This window comes from Aplysia californica, unplaced genomic scaffold, assembly GCF_000002075.1.
Source record: "Aplysia californica isolate F4 #8 unplaced genomic scaffold, AplCal3.0 scaffold00299, whole genome shotgun sequence".
Lineage (NCBI taxonomy): Eukaryota > Metazoa > Mollusca > Gastropoda > Aplysiida > Aplysiidae > Aplysia > Aplysia californica.
In genome coordinates this window covers 369,754-384,513 of record NW_004797569.1, presented here as the reverse complement: position 1 = coordinate 384,513, position 14,760 = coordinate 369,754, and the positions used below count along the sequence as shown (strand labels likewise).

General features: G+C 41.6%; 1 protein-coding gene across 1 annotated transcript in view; it reads right to left on the bottom strand.

Annotated features, from left to right (window-relative positions):
- Nucleotides 1-14,760, bottom strand: part of LOC101850344 (mismatch repair endonuclease PMS2) — a gene marked incomplete in the record, with an annotated part of 57,296 nt that continues 42,536 nt past the window's right edge. The window contains 7 exon segments of the mRNA XM_013084515.2: nucleotides 1-1,149; nucleotides 3,788-3,823; nucleotides 6,814-6,918; nucleotides 9,162-9,199; nucleotides 11,600-11,668; nucleotides 12,923-13,023; nucleotides 13,610-13,740. Of these exon segments, the coding sequence (XP_012939969.1) occupies nucleotides 1,087-1,149; nucleotides 3,788-3,823; nucleotides 6,814-6,918; nucleotides 9,162-9,199; nucleotides 11,600-11,668; nucleotides 12,923-13,023; nucleotides 13,610-13,740 (543 nt within the window).

Below are 14,760 nucleotides of genomic sequence, written 5' to 3'. Positions count from 1 at the left end.
TATCTTATAGTTTTTCAACATTTATTTGTCACACAAACAGTTTTGTTATTTCAATGTTTAATCAGTCATGTTGTCTTAACTCACTAAAATGTTATTTTTTTAACAACAACAACAACATCCACGACTGCCACATAAACAAAATCCTATAAAACGTGATTAAACTTTAATTTTTAAAATCTTTGTTCATTTATATGTAAACATTGTTATATATATATATATATATATATATATATATATATATATATATATATATATATCTAATTGCTAAACGTCATAACAAAGACACTACATCACTTTTTAGAATGCACACCTCTTTTTCTGAAATATTGCTGTCAGTGCTCGCTACTGCATAAGGTCAAAATAAGATTGTGCTGCATTCTAAAAAGATGACATGGAATCGTTATGATCTGTGTGATGTCACAAGGAAGACGCCACTGCGCATGCTAAAAACTTCATGTTGTGAGGCTTATTACAGACCCGTGAGGTTTATGATGATGACCCTTGGGGGTTTGAAGTCTATCATGATGGAGACAGCAATGGTCTTTGCTAGCCAAGTCAGGAATTCGGTGGTGCATGTATTTTTTAGTAACCCTTGGTATTTATGTCATGTATGTATTTATAATTATGTAATTTACTTTTGTATGTTTGCCATGGTAACACAAATTGCCCGATGGGGATCAATAGCAATGTAATTTATTATTCAGGGATGCCAAATGATTTTTGAAAAAAAAAAAGGAAAATGAGCGGAGTATCACACCTCACCTAAAACGAACCTTGTAAAATCTTTATACGAGCAAACAAAAACATTTCTCTTACCATTCACCTTTCCTTTGCAAGTGTATGAAAAAACCCCCGCAAAAAGCAGGAAAAAACGGAGACTTGGCAACCCTGATTATTATCACTATTATTATTATAAGAGTGCGCTCCGGTTTGCTGGTGGACTGACAGGGCTCTCACTGACACTCGGCGAGCTGAGCGACAATATCAACACAGCCTGGGTCACTGTGGGAAATTCTCTTCTCCTCCAGGCTGACAGGAGCTCCCCACACTGCTGCATGCCCTCCTGGGCCACAGGACATCTCCCGCTCATGTGGGCAGCATGTCCATGTTGAACAGATGTCGCATGGTGGGCCGTCCGTGGGGGCAGCTCTGACAACACAGACAGTTGGCTTTGGTTAAGTTCTTGTTAGAGTTTTACGTCACTTGCAACACAAATAGATCAGGTAAGTGCTGAAGATTAGAGGTGTGACTTGACAGTAATGTAAGAAATAAAAGACAGACTTGAGACTGTTAAAGAGTTTTTAAAAATTTTAGTAGTACTAGTTATTGTACAGCACTTGCAACCCAAATAGATCAGGTAAGTGCCGAAAATTAGAGGTGTTACAAGAGAGTAACAAACACAAAAAAAGAAGTGAGGAGAGATTTATAAGGAAGATAAATGTTTGATAGGAAAGTAGGAGCAAATCACACCAGATCACCCACCAACAACCAACTTTGTAAGAGTTTTACGGCACTTGCAACACAAATAGATCAGATAAAGGCCGAAGATTAGAGGTGTGATTAGACAGTACAGTGGAACTCAGATTCAATGAGGTCGCCGGGCCTGACCTAAAATCTCGTTGAATCCGAGTGTTCGTTATAGCAAACACAAGGTTTTGTATAGATAATTACAGGCACTGAAAAAGTAATGTATAAAGAGAATTCACAAGTAGTGCCTGAAATGCTTGCATAATTATTACGAGCTGCGCAAAAAAAAAGAAGACCGATTTGTTCAAATGCACTCCTGTGTCATCTCGATTGTTTACCACAAAGTTGTGTTGCTGTGTAGAGCCTAGCATAAGGCAACTTTTGATTTCATAGACAAGCGCATAATTCATTACGAAGATCTACGTCAAGACTATATCGCTTATTGTAATAATGATCAGTTGCAGAGGGGGAAAAAAGACTGACGTGTTTGTATCTGTGACGTTCAACGCCTGGACCGCTAGTGCACCCCCCCCCTTCCCCGACACGCACACACAGCCGCACGAGTGCAGGCCGCCCATCCGACCCCGACACACGCCAGAGCAGACACGTGCGCGAGCCAACAACGCATGTGTTGGTATGAATAAAGGCCGCTGATTGGTCACATGCAATCGGCTAAGTGAATAATGGTTCAAGATGCAGTTGCAATGGATGGTTTCCGGGAATAGATAAAGTTTGTTGTCGGAGAAAAAATGAGCGAAGCCATATCTGCGGGGGCTGTATCAATGACAATGCTTTCCAAGAATCAGAGAAAGTTGCTTAGTGTTCTAGGGTCTGCTGGGGGAATAATATAGACTGTAAAGAGCATAGAGCTTGCTTTTGAGTGAGGATATGTACTATACAAATGGTATTTAATATTAATATTATAATTATTATTTCTCTCAAACGCAAACATCTCTGAACAACTGCAGATTTCTAGAAAATACGACTGCTTCCTAGGGTTGACTGTCTTTCTCTGTAAGCGACAGTTAAGGCCATCTTCAAGCACGGCATTTATTTTTTCAATGTAGCTGTTTTTCCACCCCCATTGACACAATCTAGACCATTAAGGTGGTGGGCTTCCGACCCTGCCTGTCAGGGCCAACACAGGAGGAGAAGGATACAACATCACAGAAGAAAGACTGAGATAAGAAGTTTTTAGTTTTTAGTTTTAGTAGAGGTTTTACAGCGTTCCCAACTGCATAAGGTCATATGAGCTAGAGGTGTTACAAGAGAGTAACAAACATAAAAAAAGAAGAAGGGGAGATAAGGACGATAGATGTTTCACAGGAAAGAAGAAGCAGCCAAACCAGAGCACCCGCCAACCACCCACTGAGATAAAGATTTTACAAAAAATTTCTCCCCACTTGGAAATCGAACTCGGGTCCCCTGTGTGCGACGGCGAAGCCCCTCACCGCTACACCACAGACGCAGGAGCTAATATAGCTAAAATTGTACCAGTACCAGAAAGGAGAAACATGGAGAAAAGGTAGGTTTGACCCCGGTGAGATCTGTTCTCAGAGACAGGAAGAAGAAAGCGAATTGTGTTCTAGTGCGGTATTAATCCGACTCTTAGTCTTCACACACATCCAGCGAAATATGTACACTTTCATACTCACATATCTTCCAACCCACGACAAAACGATAACAAATATTTAATTTCCTAACTAAAGTAAAGTTTTACGGCAAACAGAGACGGCTCAAGGTGGGATGTTGGACATAGATCACCAAACAAGAAAGTTACCTTTAAAAAAAACAACCAAAACAATGGCTGCATATATTTATATTATGATGCCAGCACATTGTGAACTTAATGCTTTCTTGTCGTATCTCCATTTTTAATAACAGTGAAAACAGTTCACAACAAAGAATGAGCTAAAGAAGAAGTCACATTTTCACTGTTAAAAAAAAGGAGATACAACAAGAAAGCACTGCGGTCGCGACATTATAATAATGATAATGAATAATAATAATAACAAAGATAATAATGGTAATAATGCTGATAATTTCTGGAGAGCCCACTCACGTACAGCATAACTCTAGGCTGTACAAAATGAACATGAACAAAGTGAAAGAACATGCACACATGACACGCTCTTTAGAATAACATGAACACATGAGGAGACACGCATACTATCACAGCACAATCAAGGACGATATGTACAGCACATTGTGAGCATAAGAGTGCTTTCTATGAAGGAGAATGACTAGCTATCAGGATGGCATTTTATAAGGTATATTTTGAAATTTTAAACGCAAATTGTTCTGATAGCTCTCGACTCACCCAGGGCTGTTCAATCTCTCCCATGTGAGTCACCAACTGAAAATACAGAAAAATACATCATATTACCAAACAGCACTAAGAACACAACACACAAGACTAAGACAAGGCAGGCACTTTGCTTTTACTAAAACATCCCAATCGAAAGAGCTGCAGAGCTGGCCTCCCATAGAAAACTGAATCTCCCCTCGACCCTCAATGGCAAGAGAGGATGAAAAAGTAAAGTAACAAGTAAAAGTTTTCAACTATCGTAGTACAATCACCAAAATGCAGTGGGGAGAGGCGGACCAAACTGTGGAGCACATCTTTCAGCAGTCTAGCTACAGAGAGCCATGAAATGGAACATACACACACACACTTACACATACACACACATCCTTCAGCAGTACAGGCCACAGAGAGCCCTGAGATACAACACACACACACACATATATAACACACACACACACAAAGCCATGATATGGAACACACACACACACACACACTACACACACATATACAACACACACATAACACCAGACCTGCCACTCTATGAAACCTCAAAATCAGGATCTCAGGGAGAAAAAATCGGGATTTGGTGAAAAAAATCGGGATCAACAGCAAATCACCAAGGTGACTGCCAAAGCTGACTTAGAATTTTTCCAGGGGTGTCCATAAATTACTTGGCCTATATGCCCCCTGAGTGTCTTTGTTTGCGCGCGCGTGTGTGTGTGTGTGCGCGCGCGCGTGCGTGCGAGTTATCATTATTTTTTTGTAAATCCTGAAGCATCACGTCAAGCATTCCTTGTCCAAGTGTCTATACCCCCCACCCACCCCAACCAATAAGTCCCGAAATACATGAACTTAAGTTGACCCCGACAACGGACGGTCCCCGACACGCAGAACTCACACGGCGATGCCATGTCACGTGACGCGAATGCGCGATTGAAACAATTTTATTAACGGGTCCGACTAACTGCGCATTCACACAAAACTCTCAGATGAGCGACAGTCGTTCCACTTCTAGTACTCTTGGATAACAACGGCGGCCGACCGACCAATTGTACCAACAAATCTCTTATCCCTCATAATGCGTTCAGACTAAAGCAACGACATCGGCCGTATGTTTGTCTTGTCAGCGCAGTTACATGTAGTTGTATAAGGGTTAGAAAGACAGTCGCTCGTCCGAGTGTTTGGTGTGAACGCACAGTTACCAGACCTCGGACAAGGCTTGTTTTGAAAGTAGCAGCGAACTACGAATATTATCGATTATTTGTATGTCCCAAATTGTAACAGTTACCAGGCTATCATCGGAGAATTCTGAGTGCGGGGAAAAGATCACACACACCTTGGGGCGAGTCAAATACTAATTGCGGCATCGATATTTCGGGAAATAGTGCTCCGATTTCCTACTGACAAAAAGTTCAACGGGTGCTTCCCGCGATAAAGGAGAAGGCAGAGTACTTTTTAATAAAAATCCGACACAACAGCAGACTGGGACAAAAAATCGGGATACACGTGATCGAAATCGGGAAAATCAGGATGCTTGAGATTTGAAGCAAAAAATTGGGATATCCCGACTAAATCGGGATGAGTGGCAGGTCTGTAACACACACATGTAACACACACACACACACATACAACACACCCACACAGAGCCATGATATGGAACACACACACACAACACACACAAATACAACACACACACACACACAACACACACAAATACAACACACACACACATACAACACACACACTTACACACACACACACAGAGCCACGATATGGAACACACACACACATAACACACACAAATACAACACACACACACAAATACAACACACACACACACATACAACACACACACACACACCCAAACACATACACAAACACACACATCCTCCAGCAGTGCAGGACACAGAGAGCCCTGAAACAGGACACGAGGCCAATCCCATGAACATTACAGGAGTAGCTACAAGGGCCAAAGCAACAACTGAGCCATTGAAAAGAAGTGTCTGGGTTAACCACCCATATCATTGCTATCAACACTATTAGTATTACAGGGATGCCAAATGATATTTGAAAAAAAAAACCTGAAAATGTGCGGAGCATCACATCTAACCTAAAACATACTTTGTAAGATCTTTAAATGAGCAAACAAAAAAATTTCTCTTACCACTCCCCTTTCCTTAGCAAATGTATGAAAAAAACGGAAAAACCGGAGATTTGGCATCCCTGGTATTAGGTTATGTGGTGGAACCTCAAATTTAAAACCTGTCTGTTACAGGACTGAGCCAAATGGGTTGAGAGTTTTGAAAACTCTGCATCAAAGCGACTTAAGTTCAAGAATGTCCATTAGGAGATTCAAACCAGGGCCATACGTCCTATAGTCTAGCATGATGCCAACTGAGCTAACGGAGCTTCCCACGAGGAGGAGGAGGAGGAGGAGGAGGAAAAGAAGACAGAAGAAGAAGAAGAGGAGGAAGAGAAAAAGAAGAAGAAGAAGAAGAGGAAGAAGAAGAAGAAAAAGAAGAAAAAAGAAGAGAAGAGGAAAAGTAGAGGAGGAGGAGGAGGAGGAGAAGAGGAAGAGGAAGAGGAAGAAGAGGAGGAAGAGAAGAGGAAGAAGAAGAAGAAGAAGAAGAAGAAGAAAAAAGAAGAAAAAGAAGAGGAAGAAAAAAGAAGAAGAAGAAGAAGAAGAAGAAGAAGAAGAAGAAGAAGAAGAAGAAGAAGCAGAAGAAGGACATTTTTAGGCCATTTTGAGTTATTAAGACCATCAAGTCAGAAAACAACTGCTCTGTGTGCTATATCAAAATCGTAAGAATATTCAGAGTCAATATCAAGGATTACAGTTGAGAAATCTTGACAAAATATATATAAAGAAACTCAAAAATTTTGACATCAAATTTGTCAAAACTAGATCTAGGTACTGAGCAGACAGAACTTCGTAATTCTGAGGAAGCGAAACGCTTAGAAGGACAACTATTCTTCCAATAAAAAAACAGCACAAAAATAATTGGCAACATTTTTTTTAAACGGCATCCCTGTCCTACCCTCTTCATCTCTGATTTCTTGAGAGCTGTTCCAATCATGATAGACTTTCGGCACGCCCTCGAAGCAAACATCATTCTTACACGTGTGGGCCGGCACATCACATTCTGCGGAGAAACCAAGAGAAACACGTCAAGGGTGTTTGTTTTAGTAGAGGTTTTACGGCACTCGCAACTGCATAAGGTCTAATGAGCGCCAAGGGGTGGATGTCAACAGAGAAGTCTTTACAGTGAATCAGGCTTACTTCGCTCACCTCTCTAGCTTCAACAGCACATAGTCTGTTTCGACTTTCAAGGCAACCCGGAAATAGCGGGTCACAAGAGTGTGACAAACATACAAAAGAAGTAGAGGACAAAATGACAATAGTAAGGATTAGGAAAGAAAAAGCAGCAGTTCCCTGTTGTAGATCAGGCAGTTACGAGCGTGACATTGATGAATCAGCCCATTTACAATTCTACTGTGCATGAACGAGAAATGTCCCCCCCTTTGGGAATGGCCTAAAGACACTTCAGTCAGTAGCACCGCCCCACAGGGTAGTAGAGATTTTACGGCGTTCGCAACTGCATAAGGTCCAATGAGCGCCAGAAGATTAGAGTTGTAACAAGAGAGTAACAAACATAAAAAAGAAGGGGAGATAAGGACGATAGATATTTGATAGGAAAGAAGAAGCAAACCACACCAGAGCACCCGCCAACCTCTTTCTTTTTTGTGTACGTCACTCTCTTGAAACACATCTATTCTTCGGCACTTACATGACTTTATTGTGTTGCAATTGCCGAAAAACTCTTACTAAAACTAATAAGATTTTTCACCGCAAACCTTCTAATGTAAATGATGAGAGAAGACACAAGTGTTATTGTCATAAGTTAGAGTCCGCTGACTCTTGATTCTTTCCCTTTTTTTCTCCTTTTTTTAATTGGACGATGACCGTCCACTCAATAGAAACGAGGGACAGATTTCTCCGTCCCTCGGGTGCCTCGGGCAGTATCCGCCTCGCTAAACCAGTGGGCACAAGGCCGGAGGAGAAGCTGAGAACAGACACCACCTTTGATCTTAGCCAAAAGGCCGAGAAGTGATTCTTTCCCAATTCTTTCTGAGGACACGCAGATTGGACCTTGGCAGTGGTTTTAGAACAAAAACAAAACAAAACAAAAAAGTTTTAAAAAGTTGACATCTTTCTTTTCTCATCCCTACTACTGCTAAAGCTGAGTGGTAACTGTAAGATCTTTTTCCTCTCAAAGTGCAATTGATTTTTACGTACATGGCTAGTTTATCTGCATAGAAAGCAAAATTATTCCTTGCCTGATAGGCTGCCACATTTGTTTTCATAAACACAGTATTTAAATACTGACTAGAGTGGCGTCAAATCTTGGGTAGAACTTATTTGGAAATTGCACCACACCTACTGTTTTTAATTTTAGATCTGCCAAAACATCTTGAACATGCAAAATCCCCAAATGAGACAGCGGAAATTTCAATCTTACCTACCCTAAAATCAAGGAGTATAGAAAAAAATGAACCCCCCCCCCCCCAGACACGTACTGAACCCTCACCCAAACAGCTCCCCTCTATCAGGTATATATAATTCCCCCCCCCCCCCCCTTCCACAACAGCATATAATACCACCCCCATCCAAACAGCTCTCCTCTCCTTATCAGGTACAGATACTTCCCCCCACCCCAACGCATCATATCTCCCCTCCTCTCCTCGTACAGATAATTCCCCCCCACCCCCACCCCAACGCATCATATCTCCCCTCCTCTCCTTGTATTCGTTACTCTCCCGTAACACATCCAATCTTCCGCACTTATATGAATTTGTTTGTTGTTTTAGTAAGAGTTTTACGGCACTTGCAACACAATAAGGTCATATAAGTGCCGATTATATGACTTTATAATGTTGCAGGTGCCGTAAAACTCTTACTGTAACTAAAACCACCCAAACAACTCTCCTCCACCTGGTAATGCTGGGCGGTACCTGCGAAATCCAGTGTCGGTACTTTCCCGAGAACCGCCAGTACCGACACCAGTATGTGACGTCCCAGACTTCGCGTCTTGCGTCTAACGCCACGATCAGCGCCAGGCCCACACCCCCCAACACACGGCACACTTCCTGAGGTAAAAAAAAAAACGTTGGTGTTGGCCACAGTGGTGTCAGCTCCTTCCCAGAGCCGGTATAACCGTTGGTGTGTATTGGAGGCCAGGTGCCGGTACTGACACCTCCTTCGGTAGAACCGGGAGTTCCGGTACTGGGTACCGGTACCTGTCCATCCCTACCACCTAGTACAGATAATCACGCGCCCCCCCCCCCCTCCCCAACAGCTCTTCTCAGAAAGCACACAAGAACTTACTGGAGAATCCATCAACATGAAGAGGAGTTCTTCAATGTCTGAAAAGAAAAGAGATAAAATCATAATTGTTATTTGCAATCAGAAACCTTTTTCTTACAATACTGCGTACATCAGACAAACAAAGGGGGCTCTTGTGGCTTAGAGGTCAAGGTGTTCGCCTCTCACCCGGGTGTGAATCCGTGTTGTGACAGAACATTTTTCTTCTCTAAAATTGTCTCCTTTCACCTCCTTTCCTGCTCTCTAGCAATGTTCTGTCATCTGCTTTCGTCTCCACTTTCTGCCCCCACCCCCTCACCTCCTTTGCCCCTCCTAACTCTTTCTGCAGCCTTTCTACTGCTACTCCTTGGCTCCTTCTTATTGCTGTCTTTCTGCCATACCTCTGGTCTTCTGATAGGAAAGATCGACACCTAACCTTCTTGGACAATGGCAAAAAGTCTTGGAGAGCCTGTGTGCAAGTTGCACACGTTAAAGATCACTTGGCTATCTAAAACCGATAAGAGTAGGCTTCAACTGCCACCTGGGCAAAATTCAAAATTTCCTACCAACTGAAAATGCCTTATGTGTCTCGCACGCTCATTTATGACTTTATGCAGTTTCGAGCGCCGTAAAACACTTATCCCCAAAAAAATGAAAATAAAAAAGAGCAGCACCCAGCAACCAAAGCTGCCATTACATCAAAAGGAGGGGGGTGGGGGTGGAGTGAAGACCACTGGTTTTCAAAACCTCTCTCCAACTCCATAAGTGAAGACCACTGGTTTTCAAAACCTCTCTCCAACTCCATATATGTTTTTTAGTTTAAGTAAGAGTTTTACGGCACTTGCAACACAATAAGGTCATATAAATGCCGAAGATTAGAGGTGTTACAAGAGAGCAACGAACACAAAAAAGAAGGTGGAGAAATCAGGATGATAGATGTTTGATAGGAAAGAAGGAGTAAACCACACCAGAGCACCTGCCAACCATTGTTTACTTTACTAGGTGGGTAGTTCTGTTTGAGCTTTTATCCTCAAGTCACAGCAACAGCAGATTCCTGATTTTTGACAAACAGTCGAACCTGCTCAAACTCAAAGAGCCATCTGCCCAAGACAACCACTTATACAAACGTCCACTTCCCGCCTTGCATTTTTTCTGTGTTAGAACGCCCATCCAAGACTTCCACATGCCTGAGAAATCACTTTAAATCCTCCACGATGGGTTGCCATCTAAAACAATTTCAACGGCACCAGGTATTTCAAAGATATTCAAAAAATTGGGCACATGGGAAAGGAAAATATTTGTTCATTTGCCGGCCATTTACGAAGAAACAAGACAGGAATAAGATTGTAAGTACTTTATGTGGCGTCGGTGGCTTAGTGGTTAAGCTCTCGGACTCGCAACCGTTAGGTCGTAGGTTTGAATCCCGTCAGGGGCCCGACATTGTGTCCTTGGGAAAGGCACTTTGCACAAATTTTCCTCACTTCACCCAGGTGGAAATGGGTACCCGGCTATAGACAGTGAACGATCTTGTCAGTTTGATAGTGTTTGAGCGCAGGAAATCCGCAGCTTGCACTGTATGCTTCCGCGGAAGCCGAGTATGTTTCTGAGTGTTCTCAGAGGGTCTCCTGGGGTAATAATAGTTGTAAAGCGCATAGAGCATGCTCTTGAGCGTGGATATGCGCTATATAAATGCAATTATTATTATTATTATTATGTTACCTCCTCAAGGCACTAAACAAAGAAAGACAAGAAGGAATGACTATACATCAAATGGTGTTGGTTTAATTAACTCTTAAACCATGCAATTTAAAATCACGTTTCCGCGTAATACTCTCATGTTTGAGGAAATACGACCCGACATATTACTTTTTTAAAACCGCTTGTTTCATGTCAAACTGATCAATAAAGCAATACCCAGACGTAGAATTCATTTATATTTGACCTCCGGGTCAAACTAAAGTCTTGTTAGCTCGTAGTTTTTTATATTCAGCCCATACCATAACAAAATAATAACTTCGCATCGGAATGGTGGTACTGTCCAGCCATGGTTAGGGACCTCGACTACCGGACGCTGCCACCGTCCAGACATGGTTAAAGAGTTAACCCCTTCATGACACAGGGTCCGTTTGTGCTTCACCGGCCACAGTTTTAGACTTCCAGGGACAAAGAGCAACGATGCCCAATATATTGTTTCAGTGGAGGTTTTACGGCGCTCGCAACTGCATAAGGTCGTATGAGCGCCAGAAGATTAGAGGTGTTACAAGGGAGTAACAAACAAAAAAAAGAAGGAGGGGGAGATAAAGACGATAGATGTTTGATAGGAAAGAAGGAGAAAACCACACCAGAGCATCCGCCAACCACCCACTGCCCAATACATGTGCACTAATATTATTATTATTCTTAACAGGTGCCCAGACAGACGAGAGAAAAGCTGTGCCTTACGGAAAGAAAATGCCACGTACCATCCTTGCCGAATGTCCAGTTTTTGCTGACTGGGGCACTGATCAACTGCACTCGCTCAGTAGGCGGAGCTGAAAAGACGAACAGATGGAACAAGATTTCAAAAAACATAATCCCCCCCCAAAACAATGTTTGAAACATACACTCTGGTACCATAATTCCTTTATCCTAACAACATTCTCCCCTCCTGTACAATGTATGTAAATTCTTCACACCCCCCTCAACCTCAGGTGCCAACTGGCTGCGAGAAAAAAATAATCCTGAACTTTTCCAACTCTGTGGAAATGTGCCTGGGCGGGAACTCAAAATTTCTCATTTACACCCGTCTCATACATCTTGAACGAAGATTTTGTACATAAAGTGCAAAATCAGGACAATTTTAGAAACCCAGATTTTAAACGTTTTTTAAGTAAGTATTTTATGGCACTTGCAACGCATTACGGTCATATAAGTGCCGAAGTTTACTGGTGTAACAAGAGAGTAGCAAACACCAAAAAGTAGGAGGATAGATAAGGACAATAGATGTTTGACAGGAAAGAAGGAGCAAACCACATCAGAGCACCAGCCAACCACCCACTAAACAAAGATTTATCTGGAAATTTGGCACCTCTGCTCAACACAATAATAAATAGATCAATAAATCATTTTGGGAGATTGTTAAATAATAATAAAAAATAAATAACATTTCTATAGCGCATTTCCAAAAACAGTAACTCAATGCGCTTTTCATTGCAATACCTATTTTCAAAATCTTTCTTATTACTTCCTTTCTTCTCATGCAATATATATTTATGCACACACACACACACACACAGACACGGACTATTTTCATTCAAACGTAGGCTGTTACAAGTGGACTACATATGCGAGGCATCGTGGTGAAATCAGGCTCTCGTCAAAATAATAAAATCAAAGAAAAAGGCATTTTTTCTGCCTGTTCAGTAATTTGTATCAATTTTCTGTTATTTTGCTCAACGCCTTGTTTTGTTATTGTAAAACACATTGCTGTTAGGATTTTGATGAGAAACGATTAAAAGCACCATAAAAAAAGGGTACATTTTCAGGTTTTTAAGACTCTCAAGCTCTGGATATCAACCAACTTTGGTGGCCATTTTCTCACTAATTTTGCTGCTGTAACCAGGCGACCCCCACCTCCTTTAATGGCACATATTTCCACTTCTATTCAAGATAGATGCGTATTTCTTTCATCACAAGACAGTTAAATGAACAAGCTTTAAGACAATATCAATAACCTCACATGCCCATAAATTGACTCCACCACGTTGTGACACATATCCAGAATGTAAAAAACTACAATTCTCTACCTTCTGGTTTGATAAGGAAGTCGAAGCCGTTCTTCTTGAACACTTCCAAGTTGTCCACCAGAATTGTCTCATTGCTGGCAGTCAGCTCCAAGCACTGGGGTCTGGGGGAAATTATGGTTTAAAAAAAACATTTTTTTTTTAAAAAGAGAGAGAGAGAAAGAAAGAAAACTGTACGCTTGCACATGAGTCAACAGGAAAAACAGACACAGTTACAAAACAGAAATGGAGAGGATATCACTTTTAAAATCTTGTTGACTCATAATTTCACTTCTGTGTAATTGCTGATTTATCAATTATCATTGCTAGTTGTTTCTTTAAAAGTTTAAGTATGAGTTTTACAGCACTTGCAACACAACAAAGTCATATAAGTGCAGAAGATTAGAGGCGTTACAAGAGAGTAACAAACACAAAAAAGGAAGAGGGGAGATAAGGCCGATAGATGTTTGATAGGAAAGAGGAAGCAAACCACACCAGAGCAATTGCTGGTAGAATGAGAAATCAAATTATGACCAATTATCAACCAACTGTTGAACAGACAAGATGTTATGAGATGAGAAACATTACCAGAGAGGAACATACAGAGCAAAAGAGGGGGAGAGATAAGGACAACAGATGTTTGATAGGAAGAAAGGAGCAAACTACATCATGGGCATCAGCCAACCACCCACTCTATCCGCCGCCACTTACAAAATCATCTTTTGGCTCTGCAGCACCGTATGGCGCTGCAACATCTCGAAGTTGTACTTTTCATCTGTTGCATGCTGGTCGACGATGAACAAATCCACGCCCAGCTTTGCGATGATGAATCCCAGATTGAACTGGGAACAAAAATATCACATTTGAGTTTAGTTTTGGTAGAAATTTTCGGCGCTCGGAACTGCATAAGGTCATATGAACGCCAAGGGGTGGACGTCAACAGAGAAGTCCTCACAGGGAATCAGACTTACTCTGCTCACCTCTCCAGCTTCAACAGCACAAAGTCTGCTTCGACTATCAAGGCACCCGGGAAATAGTGGGTCAAACATGAATATCTCAAACTGACAACACCTGCTTTGTTTGGTGAGATATTTATGTTATTCAAATTCACGCATATCTAATGGGTATAACGATAATGGCAATCAGACTACAGTCGTACATGCTCCAACGGCCACCTGTCCAAGACAATCACTTGTACAGACGAACACTTCCCACTTACCCCCTTGAGTTCTTTTACATACATATATATATATATATATATATATTATAATGATACTGTCCAAGACAATCACCTGTACAAACAACCAATTTCCACTTACCCAACCCCTCCATGACCAAAAAAAATAGGTTTGAGTTTTCCTAAAAATCCTTCCCAAAATTAGTTTGGGAAAAAAATCGGAGTCTCCCGTAAAAAAAAGCAAAAAGGACGAACAATGAGATGTGTCAGATTCTCCACACAAGACAAACCTTGCTGAATGAAATAAAATGTAGGAAAATGCAATACTTTGGCCACTTAAAACGACACGAGACCATTGTGAAAGAGGTGCTCGAAGGAAGGATGAAGGGCAGAAGAGCCAAGAGAAGACAAAGAGTAACTTGGGATGGACAACACAAAAACATGGACTGGCCTGGATATGGCAGAATGTGCAACGCCATCTCGCGACCGTGAAGGATGGAGGGTCAATAGATCTCAACCTCTTGTTTTGTTCTAGTAGAGTTTTTACGGCGCTCACAACTGCATAAGGTCATATGAGCGCCAAGGGGTGGATGTCAACAGAGAAGTACGAGGGCTGTCCCACGGAAAACCGGAAAAGGTCCGTAAAAGCAAAAATCTTTGTCCTATTATAATAAAACTGTAACAC